General features: G+C 45.9%; 1 protein-coding gene across 1 annotated transcript in view; it reads left to right on the top strand.

The window, feature by feature from the left end:
- LOC124775623 (brachyurin-like) overlaps window positions 1–25,159 on the top strand; it is a 51,865-nt gene that overhangs the window by 4,184 nt on the left and 22,522 nt on the right. Inside the window, exons 2-3 of the mRNA XM_047250452.1 lie at window positions 4,918–5,086; window positions 10,952–11,082. Of these exons, the coding sequence (XP_047106408.1) occupies window positions 4,918–5,086; window positions 10,952–11,082 (300 nt within the window). The remainder of the gene's footprint in view (window positions 1–4,917; window positions 5,087–10,951; window positions 11,083–25,159) is intronic.

The following is a 25,159-nucleotide window of genomic DNA, read 5'->3' as shown; positions in this document are numbered from 1 at the left end:
AACGTTCGCTTAGGGGAGACTGGTAGTCGGCCCAACTACACTCCTGGAAATGGAAAAAAGAACACATTGACACCGGTGTGTCAGACCCACCATACTTGCTCCGGACACTGCGAGAGGGCTGTACAAGCAATGATCACACGCGCGGCACAGCGGACACACCAGGAACCGCGGTGTTGGCCGTCGAATGGTGCTAGCTGCGCAGCATTTGTGCACCGCCGCCGTCAGTGTCGGCCAGTTTGCCGTGGCATACGGAGCTCCATCGCAGTCTTTAACACTGGTAGCATGCCGCGACAGCGTGGACGTGAACCGTATGTGCAGTTGACGGACTTTGAGCGAGGGCGTATAGTGGGCATGCGGGAGGCCGGGTGGACGTACCGCCGAATTGCTCAACACGTGGGGCGTGAGATCTCCACAGTACATCGATGTTGTCGCCAGTGGTCGGCGGAAGGTGCACGTGCCCGTCGACCTGGGACCGGACCACAGCGACGCACGGATGCACGCCAAGACCGTAGGATCCTACGCAGTGCCGTAGGGGACCGCACCGCCACTTCCCAGCAAATTAGGGACACTGTTGCTCCTGGGGTATCGGCGAGGACCATTCGCAACCGTCTCCATGAAGCTGGGCTACGGTCCCGCACACCGTTAGGCCGTCTTCCGCTCACGCCCCAACATCGTGCAGCCCACCTCCAGTGGTGTCGCGACAGGCGTGAATGGAGGGACGAATGGAGACGTGTCGTCTTCAGCGATGAGAGTCGCTTCTGCCTTGGTGCCAATGATGGTCGTATGCGTGTTTGGCGCCGTGCAGGTGAGCGCCACAATCAGGACTGCATACGACCGAGGCAAACAGGGCCAACACCCGGCATCATGGTGTGGGGAGCGATCTCCTACACTGCCCGTACACCACTGGTGATCGTCGAAGGGACACTGAATAGTGCACGGTACATCCAAACCGTCATCGAACCCATCGTTCTACCATTCCTAGACCGGCAAGGGAACTTGCTGTTCCAACAGGACAATGCACGTCCGCATGTATCCCGTGCCACCCAACGTGCTCTAGAAGGTGTAAGTCAACTACCCTGGCCAGCAAGATCTCCGGATCTGTCCCCCATTGAGCATGTTTGGGACTGGATGAAGCGTCGTCTCACGCGGTCTGCACGTCCAGCACGAACGCTGGTCCAACTGAGGCGCCAGGTGGAAATGGCATGGCAAGCCGTTCCACAGGACTACATCCAGCATCTCTACGATCGTCTCCATGGGAGAATAGCAGCCTGCATTGCTGCGAAAGGTGGATATACACTGTACTAGTGCCGACATTGTGCATGCTCTGTTGCCTGTGTCTATGTGCCTGTGGTTCTGTCAGTGTGATCACGTGATGTATCTGACCCCAGGAATGTGTCAATAAAGTTTCCCCTTCCTGGGACAATGAATTCACGGTGTTCTTATTTCAATTTCCAGGAGTGTATATCCGATCCGCTGGCAATCCAACCAAGAAACAGTCAACAGACCCACCGACAAAACTCCAAAGCCAAAACGTATAAGGCGTAGCCGCCCACAACCAAGTTTGCATAATCTCTCAAAACTACACACATGTGTTGGACAGTGACAACACGATGACGAAAGGACACTGCCTGAATTTTACATCAGCAGCCAGGGCAGGTCACTAACGGCCACAAGGCAGAAAATCCGCTGGTGCACTTGGACTTCAAATACAGTTAAAGTCCACCGGATGGTTGCCAAACTATCGCCAGCTCGAACGCTCGCTGTTGCTCACGGGCAACTCCCCAACAGCCAACCATGAAAACCAACGGCACAATGTTAATAGACTGGCTTCGGTAATTAAATAAACACTCAATTTTGATGTCCTGGGTCGGTGAGCCACGAACCTCGTAGCAATCGGAACAGCTCCCACACACTCCGACACTGCGTAGAGACTGCCAGCGGGCCCGGCCCACTGCGCTGCGCGGAGAGTTCCTGGCTCATACACACCAACCGACCGACTGCCGCACACCGGCTAGCTAGAAACTATAAGCACCAGACCAAAGATAGTACAAGGTGCGAATATCGATACACACTGCTGTTGCTACACGTAGAAAGAGGAAGAAACATGGCATTACCGTAATAACTGCGGGAAACCAAACACAGAGTAACAGTCAAGGTTTAAACCAACGCATAAGCTGGGGCCAGCACGGTTCACACGTCACGGCAAAAAAGTGTAAGACCTGCGTTCTCTACGCCTGGAAAATTGGGTGAGAGAGTGAGATACAGAGTACAGATGACTTGTCAAAAATATCAGGCAACAGGGGTTTATTGTATCATGTATGACTATTGCCTTACTCGTTACGCGTGGCAGAGTGGACGTGGGTCCATGGGTGGCTCAGAGAGCACAAAGTTCAAGGACTGCCTTGAGTACTGACTTTTGAGAGTATGAACACTCCGTGGTCACACGACTAAAAATTTAAGAATATTACTTACACAGGAAAAGTGTCTCACTATTTATGTATTAGAAGAGGTGGAGACGGTGCGTGCCATGGAACTGTACCCGCAACTCACACTGAACAACCAGACTGAGCTAAGGCATGGAGGCATTTTATCTAATTTTGACTGTAATGCGAAAGACTATCGGTTGCTTTATGGTGGTTTATTACAGATTGTATGTCTCCGCTGTTTACCCTTAGGCATTTTTGGTATTATGCACCACCACATGCGCAATGTAATTTTCTCATGCGTCTGGGTATATCCTCTAGACTTTCCGTGCGTGTTATTTGCTTGCTTTGGGATCCTCATTTTGTCAAAGTTGTCTTAAATAATCCTCAACGTCATTCACAGTGTGTTTTGAGTATAGGGAAAGTGTTTTTGATTTCTCCCGTCCCACGCCATGGGGCGTTCTTTGAGCCGGCGAGTTGGGTCTGTGCTTCTCCTGGTTGAATTTGGCACTCTGTTGTAGGCAAGTCTTCCGCTTCCTGCTTCGACGATATGTCGAAGACGATGAGTAAGAAGTATAGGAATATACTATAGCCCCCTATTTATTGCTCCTGTAATTATTCTCAAGACGGGATGAGACAAATAATGTGCTGACAGATGAATGTAAGCAATCATTCTTCCCACGCTCTGTACGTGAATTTCACTGGAGGAAATGATGGTAAGTACCCTCTGCCACGCTTTTCACAGTGGTTTGCAGAGTTTGTGGATCTACTGCAAATTCTATACGATAATTCACAAATAGCAGTATTTTACAGACAGTACAAAAGGTAAATTGTATATGGAGGTCACAGTACCGGTTAACACAGAAACTGGACATCATTTTTAAAAAACGTAGGGGTCGCCTACGGGGTACACGGCGACCGTTTTAATTAATATTCACACGATACAGCCACATGTCGCACAGTATTAGGCTCGCTAATATCAGCTTCTCCCCTTATGGGTGAGCAACATCACATCTGCCCAAATTACAGTATTTAACAACAACTTCACATATAGTCGGTCAGTAAAAGGCACAACACGCTAAATTACAATCATTGCTCTGATGCTTTCATCTGATGAGCGAAGTCGGTAACAGTGAATTACATTACGTGAGAAAATGACAGAAGCACACACATCATAGGTTGAGAGGGTGTATGATGTTATTGCAGAGATTACAATTTCAAGTCAAATTTTAAAAAAACTTACCAGTGTGTCCCACATATCAGTGTGACGTTGCACCGCCTCTCACCTGGATGCAAGCAGTGAGTCTGTTGGGAAGGTTGTCAGAAGGCCATTGTATCCTCTCCTGAGACAAGTTGGTCTGCAACTGTTTATACTGGTCCTTAGTGTACTGGCACATCTACACAGATGCCATAAATGTCCTATAAGGGCAGATTGGGGTCCTGCTGGCCACGGTAGTACGTCAACATCAGGCAGACAGTTCACAGTGACACATGACATATTTGAACGAGCACTGTCTTGTTGAAAGTTGCCACCAAGCTACTGTCGCTTGAGAGATAACTCATGAAGACGAGCTGGTGTTCCTGGGCGTGGTACCCCTCCAAACGCAAATGTCTATGTTGTGGGATGACACAGAATGTTGCAGTGGATCTGTTACCTGTGCTCGGGTGGCAGGCGCTGATATGAAGGGGTTACAATCAAATGGTTCAAATGACTCTGAGCACTATGCGACTTAACTTGTGAAGTCATCAGTCACCTAGAACTTAGAACTAATTAAACCTAACTAACCTAAGGACATCACACACATCCATGCCCGAGGCAGGATTCGAACCTGCGACCGTAGCGGTCGCTCAGTACCAGACTATAGCGCCTAGAACCGCACGGCCACTCCGGCCGGCGGGTTACAATCAGCTCGATTCACAACAAGTTGGTCCTCGCTTGTGATTGTCAGAAGTCGTCGACCAGAGCATTGAAGACAAGTATGCCTGCCTTTACATTTCCTTTGCAGGCCAATTTCGGGTCACTGTCATGTCTGAATGTCCCACAAATTTGGACATTACACGATTCGACCAGCCGGCCAAATGGAGACCAACAATGAGGCCCCTTTCAAACTCTTTCAGATGTTCATAATGGTGTCTCACGCGAGTATAGAGCATCTCCGTGTTCTTCACAGTGATCATTCAACATCTGATATTGATCCCGCTTCTTGTATATCCTACCAACAACACCAAACACGAAGAACAGTAATTCACTTTGGTGGACATTCCACTTGTCATTTATACATGCCGATTGCATGTGTACGAAGTGATATTGTCATCTCACCACCTCTTCGTGATATTTCATTTTTTAAGTTGGGCAGTGTATGTTTTGTGTGACTTGTGGCAGTTTTATCTGAATATATAGACACAACCAGGACTTAAACTTGAAATATTCCCAAATCCCTCCTTAAGTGTTTCAGTAAACTGCCAACCCATGACCAGTTTCCGCCTGTTTCAGCTGGACACCCAAAGGCTGAAGAGGCTGCTGGCCGCATTATAGGTGGCACCCCAGCCTCACTTGGCCAGTTCCCACACCAGGCGTCCGTCGTCATGGACTACTCCTACCTGTGTGGCGGGTCGCTGATCTCCGCCTCTGTCGTCCTAACAGCGGGGCACTGCGCCTCCGGGTGAGTAAAACCAATGTACCAACGCCAAGATCCAGAAGGTGGTCTCATATATATACGGAAGAAGACTACGTTCATTTGCAATTATAAGATTTGACGTCGAATTGCACTGACGAAATCTTCCTGTGTTATTACCTCAAAACAATACTGCCTTGAAGCAATGTTTCGACAAGCTTCCTACTGATCAACTTCAGGAGATGGGCTGGTATCCTGTATGAAGTCATCTTCAATATACTATGAATTGCACTCTTCCTGCCTTAAGGGACCGGCATTTGCCCTCATCTGAAACAGCGCAACACTATCTACCGTGTTAGCCTACCTAGCATTTATCTGTCTTCTGCATTCTATCTTCTCTCGCTCTTCTATCATTTTGCCGGCCGCGGTGGTCTCGCGGTTCTAGGCGCGCAGTCCGGAGCCGTGCGAATGCTGCGGTCGCAGGTTCGAGTCCTGCCTCGGGCGTGGATGTGTGTGATGTCCTTAGGTTAGATAGGTTTAAGTAGTTCTAAGTTCTAGGGGACTAATGACCACAGCAGTTGAGTCCCATAGTGCTCCGAGCCATTTGAACCATTTTTCTATCATTTCCTTTTTTTTCCCTTTATTGTTATTTCCGTTCCCCATCAGGGGCAGGCTGGCAGCAGCATAAGCGCTGCTCTTCAGCTGAGAGACAAAAATAGACAGGAAGACATTTAAAACAATATACAGAAGAAAACATGGCGGAATATAGAAAACAAAAAAGGTGGAACAGAAGGACGAGGGAGGGACACTATTGAGGAGAGGGTGCAGGGACGCAGAGGGGGGGGGGGGGGGCGGAGGAGGAAAATTCGCTCTCGGAGAAGGAGGGGAGACGGAAAGGGGGGGCCCTGGGGAGGGAAGGGAACAAAGCCAGGTTACAGTTGGAAGGAAAGGTCGAACAGGAGCCGTGTGGAGTGTATGGCGTTCGATGATTTGGAGGGCCTTGTAAATGTGGGTGGGAGCAGAGATGCAGGCAACACTGACATAACAGTGGATCTTCTATCATCTATCTATCCACATATAAACTGAAGGAAACAGACATGGGCATGATCTTCTTAATTCCTTAAACATAGAGGACGGAATAGGATTCAGAAATCCCATGCTATAGGTGGTCGGGGACGCATTTCGAAAAAAGGAGAGCAGTTCACACTGCCAGTTTGTGCTTACCTCAGATTGGCAATCGCAATTCGCGCTTATAGTTCACTGCAGATTCTTTGAAGAACGAACAGTGAGTTATTTAATTTCAAATTATCACAATAAACATAGGCAATAACGAAAACATAATCACTTAACCATCAAGCTACGATGTAAGACTATAATATGCGGGCGAATCAAATAATTTTACTGAGTAGTTTCCCTGAAATAGTCTGAGAGCAATTGTATAGCAAAAAAAAAAAAAAACGAGAATCCTAAAACTGTGACTTTTAATTTTTATGCTAAGTGTAAAAATTTTCCAAAAATCTACTTCAGCCACGAATGCAGCTTTGGTTCGCTTGTTTCAGCGGAGCTGTAAATGAACTTTCACCTTTCTGCTTTCCGTGTATCAGAGCTAAATGCAGGAACGGTTCTATGCATGGTATGGCGAAAAAATCTGCCACAGAGAGTCCGCTACAAAAAATTGTGTCAATAAACCTGTACAATCAACCAGTGCCGTCACGGGCTACACATGTACATTGGACAAGCTTGCTTTTATGTTACTTCATTTGTCGCCTTAAGACACGATCCGCCCAGTGATATCCAATCACACATACACACACACACACACACACACACACACACAGACATATCCTATTAGCATTGGTTGTAAATATTTTAATCAAACCATGATGTTCTCCCTTCATTTCCCTCAGAAATCGCTCCAAACGCCATTAACTACGGAACAGACAACTTTCAGGCCTCCTGAGTACTTCCCGGGCGTGCACTGCTTAAATGGTCTTAGTTGTTCTCCGATTTTTATTCATAGTCATGCGCGGTGGCGGCATTACCGCTAACCCCGAGAACTCGTCCGTCGTAAATACTTTGAACTATCCGCATGAAGCAGGAATGTGTCACTAGTTCACATATAAAAAAAAGTCGTTTTCGACATTATATAAGAACGTGCGAGAAACTACTGCACATTCCTAGAACTCTCCATTGAAATCAAAATATTACTATTCTGAACAAGCTTCTGGTAGATGTTTTACATCACTGGTGAAGTCGAGGAATGTTTTGCGCTACACACGTCCCTGAACGATAAAGTACCTCATATGCAGACAGTGGACAGCAATTTGGGAGGAGTAAGGGTCTGGTCTTTATCCTTAAGTTATTACACATGAATTCGGGAACTAAATCGTTCCTTGACAATACCAGCACACATTTACTGTCTCATCAGAGCTTGTGTTCAGACTCTGACGACATCGCCATCGACTAGATGTCTAGTCTGCCTAATTCGTATTTATTTCTATGTCTCTCGTTTTTTAGGAGGGGGTTGGAACTTGGGGTAATGTATCTAACGTTTATTTCCAAATTATCACACCAGGTCGTAACTTTGGAGCTGCAGGACTTTGCCAAATAAACGCTCTGTGCTACCCATCCAGATGTACAGGTCAAGTATCTGAGAGAAACAGCCTATCTATCGAACTACCGAACTATAACTCCTGCTCGATACCTCCGGAAGAAAGCCTATGTAGAGATGTAAATGAACCGTGTTTTCCCGAATAATAGCAGAATTAAAAATGTGGTGCCGTCCATTAAAGCCGACTAGGTGTTTGCAATGTTAGTTGTGGATACACCAAACACTCTGCAGTATCTTGCGCCATTGGGTGCAGCGTACAAAAGAGTTCCTTTATATCATTTGCAGAACAGAGAAACAATGACAGACACACCTTATGACAACTTGGAACAGGTCATAGTGCTGTACAGTGCCAAAGGGATCGGAGAGTCTGTGATCAAAGAGGCGGTGTAAATAACGACAGATGATGCCCTTGTCAAGCGAGACAACAATTTTCATCCAGGTTTACCACAATCATTCGACAAGAACTGCCTCGCCAGAGCGGCGCTGGCAGCAGACTGTTTGGACTATCAGCCCCTAGCTCTACGTCCAGTCCCCTACTACATCATACTCGAAAACCTGTCAGAAGTTTCATTATTTGCTGTCCGTCGCGGTGTTGCTATTCTAGTTGCCACTATTTAGATATGGATACGTAGCATTTCAGTGGCGTTGGATTATGACTATCGGCTGTGCACATATTAGTTCAGCTTAACAAATAAACATAAAATTTCTAACAATAGATCAGTAACAACTAAACAGAGCTTAGATATCACCCCAATTTAGTTCTACAAGCACAGCTCAAACAAGAAATTAACAATTAAATGATTTCGACACAATCAAACATAACTAAAATCTGGGAGACACAATAATAATTACAAAACATGGTACTATAGTTTTATAGTTTCTGTACTAAACCACAGGACACTAAGACAACTTACGGAATTAATTAAGGTTACCCACCTAGCATGCTGTTAAGGTTACCCACCTAGCATGCAGTTCACCATGGTTCACAAATTCCTGTTGCCATCGTCGAATAATAGCATCGCTCCTATTCAAATGTCGAACAATGCGTCGATTACTCCAACCGTCTTCTGTGAGCCCATCTATCAGCCCTTTCTCAAATGCTGTCTGTGTGCGAGGCGTATTTACCGTTCAATTGAGTAGACGGAATGAAATTAACAAAGACTTTATGTCCTGGCATCGAAATGTCTCTTGTTTACTACCCTTGCCGCCTCTGCGATGAAATTGCACTTCAGCGTCAGACATCATCCGAAGTTCACAATTTTACAGATCCACTGCTCCATGTGTTTCCTGCCTGTGGCGATAAGCCAAGTCTGTCAATTCTTACATGATTTCGACTACCTCAGACCTGTCCTCCACTATTTCCGTGTGCTTAGTTGTTCAGTGCTATTTACAGCGTGCGTTTTGTGTTTTCCTCCACGCTTATCTACGGTATATGCAGTGTTCGGACTCTGTTCCCTGATAGATCAGCTCATTTCGAATTTTCATTCCTTCTTCTGGGGTTTCAGGCCACGGGCTTTGTAGTCGGCTAGTATAGCTTGCAACAGTTTGTGCAGAGGCCGGCCGCAGTGGCCGAGCGATTCCAGGCGCTTCGGTCTGGAACCGCGCGACTGCTACAGTCGCAGATTCCAACACTGCCTCGGGCATGGATGTGTTCAAATGGTTCAAACGGTTCTGAGCACTATGCGACTTAACTTCTGAGGTCATCAGTCGCCTAGAACTTAGAACTAATTAAACCTAACTAACCTAAGGACATCACACACATCCATGCCCGAGGCAGGATTCGAACCTGCGACCTTAGCGGTCACTCGGCTCCATACTGCAGCGCCCAGAACCGCACGGCCACTCCGGCCGACCATGGATGTGTGTGATGTCCTTAGGTTAGTTAGGTTTAAGTAGTTTCAAAGTCTAGGGAACTGATGACCTCAGATGTTTAGTGCTCAGAGCCATTTGAACCATTTTGTGCCGAGCGTGGTGGTTTTGCGGATGCAAAAGTGGCGAGGTAGGATATTCTTATGCGTGAGACGTTTTTTTTTTCTTTTGTAGTTTTAATTGGTGGCCATCACAGAGATCGCATTTTTGCGATGTTAGTATGAGCAGTTGTCCCTCCAGGAACAGCAATAAAAGCTGCAGCTCGAGCAGATGCAGAAACTGCTCAAACAGAATGCCGAGTAACTCTGCTCTGAAGGTGGGCCAAGTGCCTAGAGAGAAGCCTCCACTCCACCCGTGCCCGCCCCTTCCACAGAGCCCTCAACAGCTCTTGCTTCGCATTAAATGGGTTTACGTGTCAGCAGGGCGACAGTGTCGGTCATGGCATATTTCTACCCGTAGACTAAACTGATACAGCGCGCATACCAGCCTCACTGTTTCCTTTGCCGTCCTTTCACCCACAGAATAGGGTAGTGTGGTGTTGCTCCCGTGACTCCCACTTCGGACTACATGGAATTGGAACCAGCACCTTACTTTTGCCACTCGCCCGTGGATTTGTTCTCATCCCCATTGATGTAGACGGACCATCCATTACTCCAGCCTGCACATTCTCCCACCGACCCGTGGCCTTTCCAGGGGTGGCGGAATTAGCATTCCCACCTGTGGACATCGATGTGGACGCAGATATGGTGTGGGTTTCGCTGCAGAATAGTGCACCACACCGCCACTGAAGGCGCTCTCAACGCATTTTATAGGCAGAGTCCCTGACCCAAACCTGTCGGCAGTGATAGACCGGAGCTGCGTTCTTAAGCTGATTTACACTTCCTTAGCTGAGGCCTTCACCACGCACCGTGCTCTGTTTCCGGTGCTTAGTTGTTCAGTTCCTCTCGCTGGTCACGTTTTGTTTTTTTCTCTACACCTACGCATTGTTCAGACTCTTTGCATCCACGGTAGATCGAATCGAATGTCGAGTTTCGTTTCCTGTTCCGAGATTCAGCTCCCCAGATACGTAATCGAGCCACCGTCAACTAGTACAGTTTACATTTGTGCTGACAGTGACGGTTCGCGGCATATTCACGCCCTTTGCAGATAAAAAATACGCGATCCACAGACAATCTGAGCACACGACTGCCCTCTCTGAGGGAACAAACGACTTCGACGACAGAAAAGGAAAACAGACGTAAAACTGCCAAAGTTTGAGTACAGTAGAGCCCATAACGGTATAGATTAACGCTGTCGAAAAGAAGAAGAAGGAAGAAAATTCTCCTGAATACTATTAAGTCAGTATCTTCTTACTTCGTCACGCTAATGTGTGCTGTAACCTTCTTTCGCTGCGACAGGTTCAGCACGTGGGAGGTGAGACTTTGACTCACCAGTCTCAGCATTATTGAGCCTAGCCGCGTGACCATCGTCACCAGGTCGGCGATTGTGCACTCCGAATACAACCCCAACAACCTCTACAACGACATCGCCGTCGTCTTCCTGGGTACCAACGTCCCAATCAACAGTAAGTCTCACACATATGTGGATACATTATCATATAGATAAATAGTTTCCAACACTATCTAAAAATTTACCACTGTATACACTGTATAAACAGAATAGTCGTGGCGGACTGGAATTCCACATTAGGAAAAGGAAGAGAAGAGAAAGTGGTAGGTGAATTTGGACTGGGGGTAAGAAATGAAAGAGGAAGCCGCCTGGTAGAATTTTGCGTCGAGCTTAACTGAATCATAGCTAACACTTGGTTTAAGAATCATGGAAGAAGGCTGTATACGTGGAAGAGATCTGTAGACACCGGAAGGTTTCAGATAGATTATATAATGGTAAGACACAGATTTAGAAACCAGGTTTTAAATTGCAAGACATTCCTAGAGCAGATGTGCACTCCGACAACAATTTATTGGTTATCAACTGTTGATTAAAAACGAAGTAACTGCAAAGAGGAAGGAATTCAAGAAGATCGGACCTAGATAAACTGACATAAGCAGAGGTTGTAAGGAGGTTCAGAGGAAGTATGAGGGTAGGATCGACAAGAACAGGGCAAAGGAATACAGCGAAAGAAGAATGGGTAGCTCTGAGAGATGAAATAGTGAAGGCAGCAGAGGATGAAGTAGGTAGAAAGATGAGAGCTAGTAGAAAACCTTCGGTAACAGCAGAGATACTGAATTTAATTGACGAAAGGAGAAAATATAAAAATTCAGTAAATGAAAAGGCGAAAAGGAATACAAACGCCTCAAAAATGAGATCGGCATGAAGTGCAAAATGGCTATGCAGCAATGCTTAGAGGACAAATTTAAGGATGTAGAAGCATATATCATAGGGATGAGATAGATACCGCATACAGGAACATTAAAGAGAACTTTGGTGAAAAGGCAAGGAATATTTAGAGATCACATGGAAAACAAGTCCTAGGTAAAGAAGGGAAGGCAGAAAGGTGGCAGGAGTATGTAGAGGGTCTACACGAGGGTGACGTAAGCGACGGCAATATTATAGAAATTGAAGAGGGCGTAGGTGACGATGAGATGGGAGATATGATACTCCGTGAAGAATTTGACAGAGCACTGAAAGACCTGAGTCGAAACAAAGCCACGGGAGCAGACAACATTCCGTTAGAACTGCTGATAGCCTCGGGAGAGCAAGAGAAAACTCTTCCATACGGCGAGCAAGATGTATGAGATAGGCAAAATACCCTCAGACTTCAAGAATAATATAATAATTCCTATTCCAAAGAAAGGAGTTGCTGACGGGTGCGAAATTACCGAGCTATTAAATTAATAAGTCACGGTTGTAAAATATTAACACAAATTCTTTACAGAACGATGGAAAAATTGGTAGAAGGGAGAATCAGTTTGGATTCCGTAGAAATGCTGGAACATGTGAGGCAATACTGACTCTACGACTCATCTTAGAAGATAGATTAAGGAAAGGCAAACCTACGTTTCTAACATTTGTAGACTTATGAAAGGCTTTTGACAGTGTTACCTGGAATACTCTCTTTCAAATTCTGAAGGTGGCTGGGGTAAACTACAGGGAGCGAAAGGCTGTTTACCATTCGTACAGGAACCATATGCCAGTTAAAAGAGTCGAGGGGCACGAAAGGGACGCAGTGGTTGAGAAGGGAGTGAGACAGGGTTGTAGCCTATCCCCCATGTTACTCAATCTGTATACTGAGCAAGCAGTAAAGGAAACTAAGTGGGAATTAAAATCCAGGAAGAAGAAATAAAAACTTTGAGATTTGCTGGAGACACTGTAATTCTGTCAGAGACAGCAAAGGACCTGGAAGACAGTTGAACGGAATGGACAGTGTCTTGAAAGTAGGATACTAGATGAAGATCAACAAAAGCAAAACGAGGATAATGGAATGTAGTCAAATTAAATCGGCGGGGGGGGGGGGGGGGGGGGTGCAGAGGGAATTAGATTAAGAAATGAAACACATTTAAAATACACTCCTGGAAATGGAAAAAAGAACACATTGACACCGGTGTGTCAGATCCACCAGACTTGCTCCGGACACTGCGAGAGGGCTGTACAAGCAATGATCACACGCACGGCACAGCGGACACACCAGGAACCGCGGTGTTGGCCGTCGAATGGCGCTAGCTGCGCAGCATTTGTGCACTGCCGCCGTCAGTGTCAGCCAGTTTGCCGTGGCATACGGAGCTCCATCGCAGTCTTTAACACTGGTAGCATGCCGCGACAGCGTGGACGTGAACCGTATGTGCAGTTGGCGGACTTTGAGCGAGGGCGTATAGTGGGCATGCGGGAGGCCGGGTGGACGTACCGCCGAATTGCTCAACACGTGGGGCGTGAGGTCTCCACAGTACATCGATGTTGTCGCCAGTGGTCGGCGGAAGGTGCACGTGCCCGTCGACCTGGGACCGGACCGCAGCGACGCACGAATGCACGCCAAGACCGTAGGATCCGACGCAGTGCCGTAGGGGACCGCGCCGCCACTTCCCAGCAAATTAGGGACACTGTTGCTCCTGGGGTATCGGCGAGGACCATTCGCAACCGTCTCCATGAAGCTGGACTACGGTCCCGCACACCGTTAGGCCGTCTTCCGCTCACGCCCCAACATCGTGCAGCCCGCCTCCAGTGGTGTCGCGACAGGCGTGAATGGAGGGACGAATGGAGACGTGTCGTCTTCAGCGGTGAGAGTCGCTTCTGCCTTGGTGCCAATGATGGTCGTATGCGTGTTTGGCGCCGTGCAGGTGAGCGCCACAATCAGGACTGCATACGACCGAGGCACACAGGGCCAACACCCGGCATCATGGTGTGGGGAGCGATCTCCTACACTGGCCGTACACCACTGGTGATCGTCGAGGGGACACTGAATAGTGCACGGTACATCCAAACCGTCATCGAACCCATCGTTCTACCATTCCTAGACCGGCAAGGGAACTTGCTGTTCCAACAGGACAATGCACGTCCGCATGTATCCCGTGCCACCCAACGTGCTCTAGAAGGTGTAAGTCAACTACCCTGGCCAGCAAGATCTCTGGATCTGTCCCCCATTGAGCATGTTTGGGACTGGATGAAGTGTCGTCTCACGCGGTCTGCACGTCCAGCACGAACGCTGGTCCAACTGAGGCGCCAGGTGGAAATGGCATGGCAAGCCGTTCCACAGGACTACATCCAGCATCTCTACGATCGTCTCCATGGGAGAATAGCAGCCTGCATTGCTGCGAAAGGTGGATATACACTGTACTAGTGCCGACATTGTGCATGCTCTGTTGCCTGTGTCTATGTGCCTGTGGTTCTGTCAGTGTGATCATGTGATGTATCTGACCCCAGGAATGTGTCAATAAAGTTTCCCCTTCCTGGGACAATGAATTCACGGTGTTCTTATTTCAATTTCCAGGAGTGTAGTAGGTGACTTTTGCTATTTGGGCAGCAAAATAATTGATGATGGTCGAAGTAGAGAGGATACAAAACGTAGACTGGCGATGCCAAGTGAAGCGTTTCCGAAGAGGAGAAATTTGTTAATATCGAGTACAGATTTAAGTGTGAGGTCTTTTGTGCAAGTATTTGTATGGAGTGCGCCCATCTATGGAAGTGAAAGATGGACGATAAAATAGTGACTGCTACTCAAATTCACGAATCATGTCTGTGCCATTACCTCCTTTATTTCGCGATAATACAAATCGAGCTTCCCTTCTTTGAAGTTTTCCGATGTCATCCGTCAGTCCCACCTGATGCGGATCCCACACTGCACAGCATACTCCAGAATAGAGCGGACAAGCATGGTGTAAGCAGTCTCTTTAGTAGACCTGTTGCACCGTCTAAGTGTTCTGCCAATGAATCACAGTCTTTGGTTTTCTCTACCCACAACATTATCTATGCGATCGTTCCAATTTAGGTTATTTATAACTGTAATCCCTAAGTATTTAATTGAATTCACAGCCTTCAGATTTGTGTGGCTTATCGCGTAATCGAAATTTAGCGGATGTCTTTTAGTATTTACGTGAATAACTTCACACTTTTCTCTATTCAGGGTAAATTACCACTTTTCGCACCATGCAGATATCTTATCTAAATAGTTTTTCAATTCGTTTTGGTCATATGATGACTTTACAAGACGTTAAATGACAGTATCATCTGCAAATAATCCAAGACAGCTACTCAGATTGTCTCCTGTGTCGTTAACAAAGATCAGGAACAATAGAGGGCCTATAACACTTTCTTGATGAAAACCGGATATTACTTTACTCGATGACTTTCCATATATTACTACGAACTGTGATCTTTCTGACAGGAAATCACGAATCCAGTCACACAACTGAGGCGATGTTTCATAGGCACACAGTTTGGTTAGAAGACGCTTGTGAGGAACGGTGTCGAAAGCCTTATGGAAATCTAAAAATTTTGAATCAATTTGACATCCCCTGTCGATAGCACTCATTATTTCATGAGTATGAAGAGCTAGTTATGTTTCACAAGAACTATATTTTCTGAATCCGTGCTATGTGTCGATAAATCGTTTTCTTCGTGATGCTTCATAGTGTTCGAACACGGTATATGTTCCAAAACCCTACTGCAAATCGACGTTTGTGATATGGTCCTGTTAAACAGTGGATTATTCCTACTTCCCTTATTGTGTATTGGTGTGACTTGAGCAATTTTCCAGTCTTTAGGTACGGATCTTTATGTGAGCGAGCGGTTGTATATAATTGCTAAATGTGGAGCTACTTTATCAGCAATCTCTGAAAGCAACCTGGCTGGTATACAATCTGGACCGGAGGTCTTGCCTTTATTAAGTTATTTAAGCTGCTTTTCTACACCCAGGATATCTGCTTCTATGTTTCTCATCTTGGCAGCTGTTCGTCATTGTAATCTTTGAACTGAGGACCACAAAAACAACAATAAGTAGAATCTTCGAGAAACTTTAACGCATTCCTGTCGTAAAATCTCCGGTTTCTATTCTGAAGAAGCTATTGGCGGTTCTTTTAGTTCACTAATGGAATCAAGGGATGTTGATTAGTGCACACATCTTTCAGCGAGCATGTTTCTCATATGGAGGAAATGGAGAGCCAAGTTCCTCCCCCTGGAGATAATGGCCTGGGATTCGGGAGGAGCAAGGATCTAACCCTAACTCTAGCTTGGGAATGTTATGAATCACTGACAAAGCCATTGTTGGTTTTCTGACATATCGGAGCTAGTGCTCCGACTAACGTCCTCATACGAGGAGGGATTGTGGGGGGTTAGGGGTTGGGGGGTTTGAATAGTGAATCTTTGAAAATTAACACATCAGAACGTAACTTTACACCCTGGACTGTATGACATTGTCAAAATAACGCCTTGTGCGCTAATTGTGTGTCATTGGAAAATATTATAAATGTGAGGAAATATATGAACCAAAAACAAGACAAAAAGTCCAATAAATACAGGCTCCAAAATGCATACCTTAAGAGCTATGATCATTTCCTTATCTTCGATAGTGTGAAACACATCTCTTGTATTGCAAGCTCTTTGTTACTACGAATAATGTATAAAATGCAGTGAACTAATGCGGACACACTCCTTTGTTACTATCCTGGATACGGCGTGCAGTAAACATTTGTTAGTGTTGTTACTGTAAACGGTATTCACGGTTCTGGGTAAGTGCAGAACATACATTGGTTCTGCTGGAACCAGGCTGTGTTGTGATTAGACTGTCAAATATTTTTATTACATTGCAGTTTTACCTTCAATTTTCTTTTCCATCATTCTGTATATTATCATATGGGACGACTTACGTGTCGATGATAAAAACTGAGGATGTGTTACATGACGATCAGTTTGGCTTTAGGAAAGATAAAGGCATCAGTTAGGCAGTTGTGACCTTGCGGTTGATCATGAAAACAAGACTAAAGAAAAATCAAGCAACGTTCATAGGATTTGTCGATCTATAAAAAGCTTTCGGTAATGTCAAATGGTGCAAGATGTTCGAAATTATGAGAAAAATAGGTATAAGCTATAGAGGAAAACGGGTAATGTACAACTTGTACAACAGCCAAGAAAGATAATTGACGACCAAGAACGAAGTGCTCGGATTAAAAAGGGTGTGTCCTGGGGATCTAGTCTTTCCCCCTACTGTTCAATCTATACATCGAAGAAGCAGTGATGGAAAGAGAAGAAAGTTTCAGGAGTGGAATTGAAATTCAAGATGAAAGGATATGATGATACGATTCGCTGATGACATTGTAATCCTGTGTGAATGTGAAGAAGAATTACATGATCTGTTGAATGGAATCACAGTCTAACGAGTACAGAATATGGATTGCGAGTAAATCGAAGAAAGTAGCAAAAATAAGAACTGCAAGAAAGTAAACATGAGGATTGATGGTCACGAAGTAGATGAGGTAAAGGAATTCTGCTAACTTGGCCGCAAAACAACCCATGACGGACGGAGCAAGGAGCACATCAAAGCAGACTTACAATAGCGAAAAGAGCATTCCTAGCCAACAGAAGTCTGCTAGTATTTAACATTTGCCTTACTTTTAGGAAGAAATTTGTGAGAATGTACATTTGGAGCACAGCATAGTGTGGTAGTGAAACATGGGCTGTAGGAAAACTGGAACAGAAGAAAATCAAAGCATTTGAGATGTGGTGCTACAGACGAATGTTGGTAATTCGGTGGACTGATGAAATGAGGAATGAAAAGATTCTGCGCAGAATCGGAGAGGAAAGGAATATGTGGAAAACACTGGTAAGGAGAAGGGGTAGGATGATAGGACATCTGTTAAGACATCGGGGAATGACTTCCATGGTACTAGAGGGAGCTGTAGAGGGCAAAAACTGTAGAGGAAGACAGAGATTGGAACATCCAGCAAATAACTGAGAACGCAGGTTGCAGGTGCTACGCTGAGATGAAGAGTTTTATTTTCGCACTTTCCGTCACAATGTAAGCTTATTACTAGACAGAGGAAACGGCAGACATGATGTTTTGTTATGGTCTGGCAAATGGAAGCAACTATTCAGTTCATGTGCTGTACGCTGAAAAATATCCGCAGTAGTCAGACCTTATATCCTACCAAACAGGTTGACTGCTTGCACCCTCAATAGCACATAAAAAATTATTTTTCCAGCGAGCTAATGTTTTTAATGGTGTGAAAATAGAGCTGTGACCAAATGCTGAAAACAGAAAATAGCTGCTAAACTGAACTTTAACGAATAAAACAATAAATTAAAATTCAAACAAAAAATGCTTGTATCTGTTGAAATGTGCATTCACACATTAGACATTATGCGCTAAATGAGTGTCGGTAAATCAAAATTATTTACGTGTGCCAGGTAACGTATGATAAATATAACTATTTCTGAGCATTTTAGAAAGAACAAGGACATTCTCTAAGAAGAGGATAATGAAAAATTCTTAACACGAAACTGAGGAGACCGAAATTGTTTTTAGTGTTAATAGAATTCCGTGTTAAGTGGTGTACGCAGAAAAGTCCAATAATGCTGTAGTTTAGATCTCGTCAAAGTTTGTTAGAGAATTCGATCTCCTGCCGACATTTACTCTTGTACTTAAAAACTGAAGACCGGAAGTCCATAAGCAACACGTTTTCGTTTTTTCTTAGGAAAATCTGTTGTCGTATTTTGCAGTGTCTTTTCGAACAAAAAACTTTCGACAAACTGTTCGATGTCGTCCAGAATTTGTTCACGTCAACATTCGAATGAGCATTTAAACAGCTGCGAGTGTTTTGAATGGTGTTCCACATTTTTATGTACTGGGGACAGAAACTGCAGTATTTATTCAATCGTCATATTCGTCATCGTCCATTTAAAATCCTTTTTGGTGCACTGCCGCGTCGTCTAATAAAATACTTAAAAATACTAAAATAAGAGTTGTTTTGATGGTATTGTAGCGACCTTTCTTAGGGCGTAGAATGATTTTGCTGAGCGGTGGGTATTTCAATGTCTTACAATTTGCCGGCTGGAGTGGCCGAGCGGTTCTAGGCGCTACAGTCTGGAACTGCGCGACCGCTACGGTCGCAGGTTCGAATCCTGCCTCGGGCATGGATGTGTGTCATGTCCTTAGGTTAGTTAGGTTTAAATAGTTCTAAGTTCTAGGGGACTGATGACCTGAGAAGTTAAGTCCCATAGTGCTCAGTGCCATTTGAACCTTTTTTTCTTGCAATTTCTGAAGATGTCATGAGACTGCCGCGGTCAAATTTCTTACATTTTGTTGGCTCTAATGTAACACTGGTTAGTGTTGTATGTATTGTATTGTATGTGAATCGGGCACCTAGAAAAGACGGAGAGGCTCCGTCCCCGCCGCAGCCGCAGTGGTCCACAACCCCACGACGAATGCCGCAGTCCACTTCACCCCTCCGCCGCCCCACACCGAACCCAGGGTTATTGGTTAGTGTTAGGAGTGAGAGGGCTGGGGATGTACGCATGACTAGCGTCGTATTTCCGCGACTAACAGTAGGAAAACAAGGTCCTCATGGACTGCAACAAATTCGCCCGGTAAAATTAGTATGGTATGGCATTTTTAGTTGTGAATCCCAGAGGGTGGGTGCAGCCGTTGTCGGAAAGGGTGTTGTTCTTCGACGCAATTTGGCCCTTCTCTTGTGGAAATGTGGGAGGTGTGTCGTTGTGTATTTATAGAGTGTAGGTAAGTGTAACAGCAATAGTGTAGAACCGTCCAATAATGTAAAAACTTTCCCAAACGTTTCACTAAATGTCATTGGCGCCATTAACTTCCATACAGATCGCAACGTACGTAATCGAAACATCTGTAATGCATCTAAAAGACTGGGGAGAAATCCCCCTGTGCTTCGATTTCCTACAATTGCAAGTATGTTCTTTTGGTAGTGAAATTTCAAGCTTCGTATGATACGTGGATCTCACGGTTGCAATACATTTGTGGTGTCCGTAGGGAGATTTCTATGCTTTATGTATTTTAATTTAATATTGCAGCGTTGCGGAAAATTATCAGTAATAATCACGCTTAATGCTTTTCTCGTAAACTGAATTTGAGAATCCAGTCGGTAAACATATTAATTAGCACCCACGCTTATTTCGTGGCCGTACATTTTTAAAACATAATGGCTTTAAACTTGTTCCGATGACAAATAAGGATCGCTTATGAGATCCATCTGACATGTTGTTTGTAGCCATCAAGGGCATTCTAATATAGGAAATCAGAGACACAACGTGGAGAACAAGCAAAAGTGTAAAATTTGGGTTTCCGGAGATAAATAGTAACACTATTACAAATTGCAACTGTCTCAGGGGAGAAGTTTCACTTCAGAGAATTAAGTGGTAACTCAATCCACCACCTAGACGCTGTCGTAAGGCGCCACTGTAGAAGAGGTCGTGGCAACAGTTCCTGAACACCATTAATCGTTCCACCAAAAGGTCCATTGTGAGGGGGACCATCAGGAGAATTTCTGGGAGAGGATGGAGGTGCCCCATGGCTTCTGTAATGGCTAACGGCGCTCTCCACACGGATCCGCGAGACATTGCCGAGACTATGGCAGCGTATTTTGCCACGGTTACTGCAACAATCAGTCAGGATCCGGGTTTCCAGCGCCATAGATCGGTTGTTGAGAGGTGTAGTCTGGACTTCCAGTCCACCCCTCATGAAGCTTACAACTGCACATTTTCTACGAGGGAGCTGGATTCTGCATTGTCTGGAGCTCGTGACACATCCCCTGGTCACGACAGGATCCATTACGGTATGCTATGGCACCTCACATTGCGCAACAGAGAACTCCTCCTCGCACTTTTTAATGCCATTTGGGCGTCAGGTCACTTTCCTGACTCGTGGCGTGAGGCAGTTTTAATCCCTTTTTTAAAACCTGGGAAAGACCGCACGAGCCCGACTAGCTACCATAGTGTTGCCCTCACTAGTTGCATGGGAAACACCTTGGAGCGGTTGGTCAACCGCCGCCTTGTCTGGATGTTAGAATCCTGGCAACTCCTTAGCCGCTTTCAGTGTGGGTTCAGAAGGTTTCGCTCCACTTTCGATAACCTTGCCCTCCTGTAGGCGGCTATACAACAAGCTTTCCTACGCCATCACCACCTTCTAGGTGTATTCTTTGACGTCGAGAAAGCCTACGATACCACTTGGAGGTGTCTCATCCTGGAGCAGCTGCACGAATGGGATTTTCGTGGTTTTCTTCCTCTTTTTATTCAGTCGTTCCTCTCGCCATGATATTTTAGATACCGAATTGGTACGTCCTGTCTGACCGCTTTGAGCAGGAGAACGGTGTCCCTCAGGGTAGCGTTTTAAGTGTGACTCTCTTTGCCATCGCTATTAATAGCATTACCTCCATAGTGAAAAGTCCTGTCCAGTGTTCCTTGTTTGTGAATGATTTCTCTTTGTTTTGCTCTTCTTCAAGCCTTGCAACGACAACGCGTCAGTTGCAACTTACGCTTAGACGTTTAGATGACTGGACGCAGACGAGTGGTTTTAAGTTTTCCACCAAGTAGTCCGTGTATGTTATTTTTCACCGTTCTTGTTCGATTTTAACCTTTCCTGAGTTGAGGATAAGGGACACTGTCCTTGCTTTTAAAGACACAGTGAGATTTCTGGGGCACATTTTTGACTCGAAGCTTACATGGTTACCCCATCTTAAAGACCTGAAACTACGGTCACTTACGGCTTTAAGTGTTTTAAAATGTCTTAGCCACAGTACGTGGGGAGCCGACAGGACTTGTCTGCTCCAGTTTTAAAAATGGTTCAAATGGCTCTGAGCACTATGGGACTTAACTTCTGAGGTCATCAGTCCCCTAGAACTTAGAAGTACTTAAACCTAACTAACCTAAGGACATCACACACATCCATGCCCGGGGCAGCATTCGAACCTGCGACAGTAGCGGTCGTGCGGCTCCAGACTGAAGCGCCTAGAACGGCTCAGCCACTCCGGCCGGAGCTCCAGTTTTACAGGGCATTTGTGCTATCTCGGCTCGATTATAGGTGCACGGTGTATGGGTCTGCGAGGACTTCTTACTTAAAGATGTTGGACGTTGTGCACCATGAAGGGCTTCGGTTGGCCACTGGGGCATTCAGAACAAGCCCCATATCAAGGCTCTGTGCAGAGGCTGGTGAACCGCCACTTCATTGTCCACACCATACACACCTGCATACCATACCGTTGCTCAGCTTCCTCTGGCACCGCTATTTCATAACCGGCAACGAGCGACGCGGCCCTATGGGATTCGCACACAGGATTGCCTCTCTGCGATGGATACGGCTGGTCTTCATGTTTTCCGTCGCGGTTGGAGCAGATTTCCATCTTTGCTCCTCTGGAGACCCAAACTTTAGATTTGACTAATTTTAAGAATGATAGTACACTAGATTTTACATTCCCATCTCAGTTTTTTAACATTTTAGATGCGCGTCACGGTTTTACCGTCGTTTACACTGATGGCTCCAAACAGGAGAATTTCATTGGCTGTTCTGTAGTGTTCCCTGGTCATGTTACCCGGATTCGCCTCCCTGATGAATATACCGTTTCCGAAGCGGAGCTCCACGCTATCCTGAAGGCACTGGAGCGGATGAATCGTGTTCGGGGCAATCGATTTCTCCTCTGTTCCGATTCTCTTAGTGCCTTACAATCATTGCAGAATCTGTACCCAACTGAGGAGATGGTCCAGCTGATGTATGACCAGCTGTACTTGCTCCAACGGCGGGGTAAGGAGGTGTCCTTCTGTGGGTACCAGGCCATGTAGGAATATGGGGCAATGAACAGGCCGATCGGGCTGCCAAGGAGGCCTGCAGAGAGCAGGATGTGGTCCAGTGTCCTATTCCCTTGCAGTCTGTCATTTCTGCACTCCACAAGAAGTGCATGGAGTTGTGGGAGGAAGAATGGCTGGCGGTGACAGCCAATAAACTGCGGTTGGTGAAGTCAACAACTCGGCCGTGGCATACCTCCTGCCGGGTGCTCAGGCGGGAAGAAGTGATCCTCACCCGTCTTCGGATTGGGTACTGTCCTCTCACACATAGCTTTCTATTACGGCGGGAGGATCCCCCGATTTGTGATGCTTGTGGCGTTCACATCTCTGTCCAGCACATTTTAACAGACTGCATTTTATACCCTGATGCAAGGGCAGAAGCACAAGTTGATGGGGATCTGCCCTGTGTTTTAGCTAATGATGACACGTGTGTGTCTAGGGTTTTAAAATTCTGCAATGTGTCTTGTCTCTGGCCTAAACTTTTAGGCTGGAGGTTTTAGTGTATTGCACAATGGCTGGCTCCTCCCCTTCTCCTTGCGGTCAGCCAGCCACTACCATCTGCTATATTGCTTTAGCTCCCTCTACCACTTTCTTCCTGAGTTGTCCATGTTTTACTGCTGGCGGCACGCTTCGTCCCACGCTTCGGTGTGGGTAGGCACAAAGTTTTACAAGGTTGTTTCCTGTGTCTTACGTTCTGTTTAATCTTATTGTCCTGAGTCTTTTCTTGACACCCGTCTCAATCCGTTACTGAGTGGGTGCTGAAGATCTTGCCGTCGTGCGCCCTTAAAACCCTCTCCCTCTCTGTTCCTCCTCCTACCTATCGTGTAGGAGTAGGGGAGGAATCTAAATGTGGTTGGCCAGAGGCGTCCTGGAGCTCGCCAGATTGGCCAAAGCTTGTTAAGTGCCAGTGGATTGGCAAGTTGACTATAGGAAGGTAGAAATAATGCTCCTCTACGATTCTTTAAAAACCTACGTTTTTGTATTAAGAGAGAGTTCTCATTGAAATCGCTCCGTGCCGCTCGTGTCCAACCCCGATAAGTAAAACATTGTCGGTTTTCTTGCCGCGTCAAGACACGTCTGACACGACAAGAATACCTAGAATGTTTTACATATAAGTGCCGTAGCGAAAAACTTCGTTCCCAACCCCGATAAGCTCCGACATGTCTTGTTTCTTTCACTTGGAGTGCTGCTCTCAAGTTTATACTTGCCATGCTGCTTGTGTTCCCTAGTTGCGTTAGCATCACCCCTCCTTCTGTTGTGCAAATAAATTCCTCCTTTGCTTTTTCTAATCTTTAGAATTAGTCTTCGATGTAGTAGTTAGTATAATCGTTAAATAAATAGTGCTAATAAGACCCTTGAATTCCATGAGTCTCCCGCTGCAAGTATACTGTCGAGCTCCAAAACAAGCGTCTCTCGTAGATGCCCTGCGATAGTGTTTGGCGCTGATCCAAGGCATCAACCTGCCTTCACTGGGAATTTGTCTTACTGCATTCGTTCGGAAATTGCAGACTGACCTTAAACTCCCGGCCTTCCCTCTATCCTGTATCAAGACACGACAATTCTACACATTATAAATGAAATAATGCACTACACTGATGTGATATTCTATAGTATTTATTACACTGCCTGACAAGAAAAGGTGAAGCACCCGGAAGGAGAGCAGCAAACGAAATGAAACTTCACAGATCGAGAGAGTCTGTGACGTTATTTCGGTGATTACAAAATAGTGAAAAAGTACGAGGCTACGTAACAGTATGACGCTGCACCCACCCTGGTCAGGTTGCACGCTCTCATTCATTTGGGAAGCCGTTGTATCTTCCCCTGGGGTAAGCTGCCCCATAACTGATGTACACTACGTGATCAAACGTACCCGAACACCTGGCTGAAAATGACTTAAAAGTTCATGGCGCCCTCCATCGGTAATGCTGGAATTTAGTATGGTGCTGGCCCACTCTTAACCTTGATGACAGCTTTCACTCTCGCTGGCATACGTTCAGTCAGGTGCTGGAGGATTTCTTCGCGAATGGCAGCCCATTCCTCACGGTGTGCTGCACTGAGTAGAGGTATCGATGTCGGTCGGTGTGGCCTGGCACGAAGTCGGCGTTCCCAAACATCCCAAAGGTCAGGACCCTGTGCAGGCCTGTCCATTACAGGGATGTTATTGTCGTGTAACCACTCTGCCACAGGCTGTGCATTGTGAACAGGTGCTCGATCGTATTGATAGACGCAATCGCCTTCCCCGAATTGCTCTTCAACAGTGGGAAGCAAGAAGGTGCTTAAAACATCAATGTCGCCCTGTGTTGTGATAGTGACAAGCAAAACAACAAGGGGTGCAAGCCCCCTCCATGAAAAACACTACCACACCTTAATACAACCGCCTCCAAATTTTACTGTTGACACTACACACGCTGGTA

The sequence above is a fragment of the Schistocerca piceifrons genome, chromosome 2 (genome assembly GCF_021461385.2).
Source record: "Schistocerca piceifrons isolate TAMUIC-IGC-003096 chromosome 2, iqSchPice1.1, whole genome shotgun sequence".
Lineage (NCBI taxonomy): Eukaryota > Metazoa > Arthropoda > Insecta > Orthoptera > Acrididae > Schistocerca > Schistocerca piceifrons.
The sequence above is the reverse complement of the archived record's forward strand: the minus strand, read 5'-3'. Positions and strand labels throughout refer to the sequence as shown.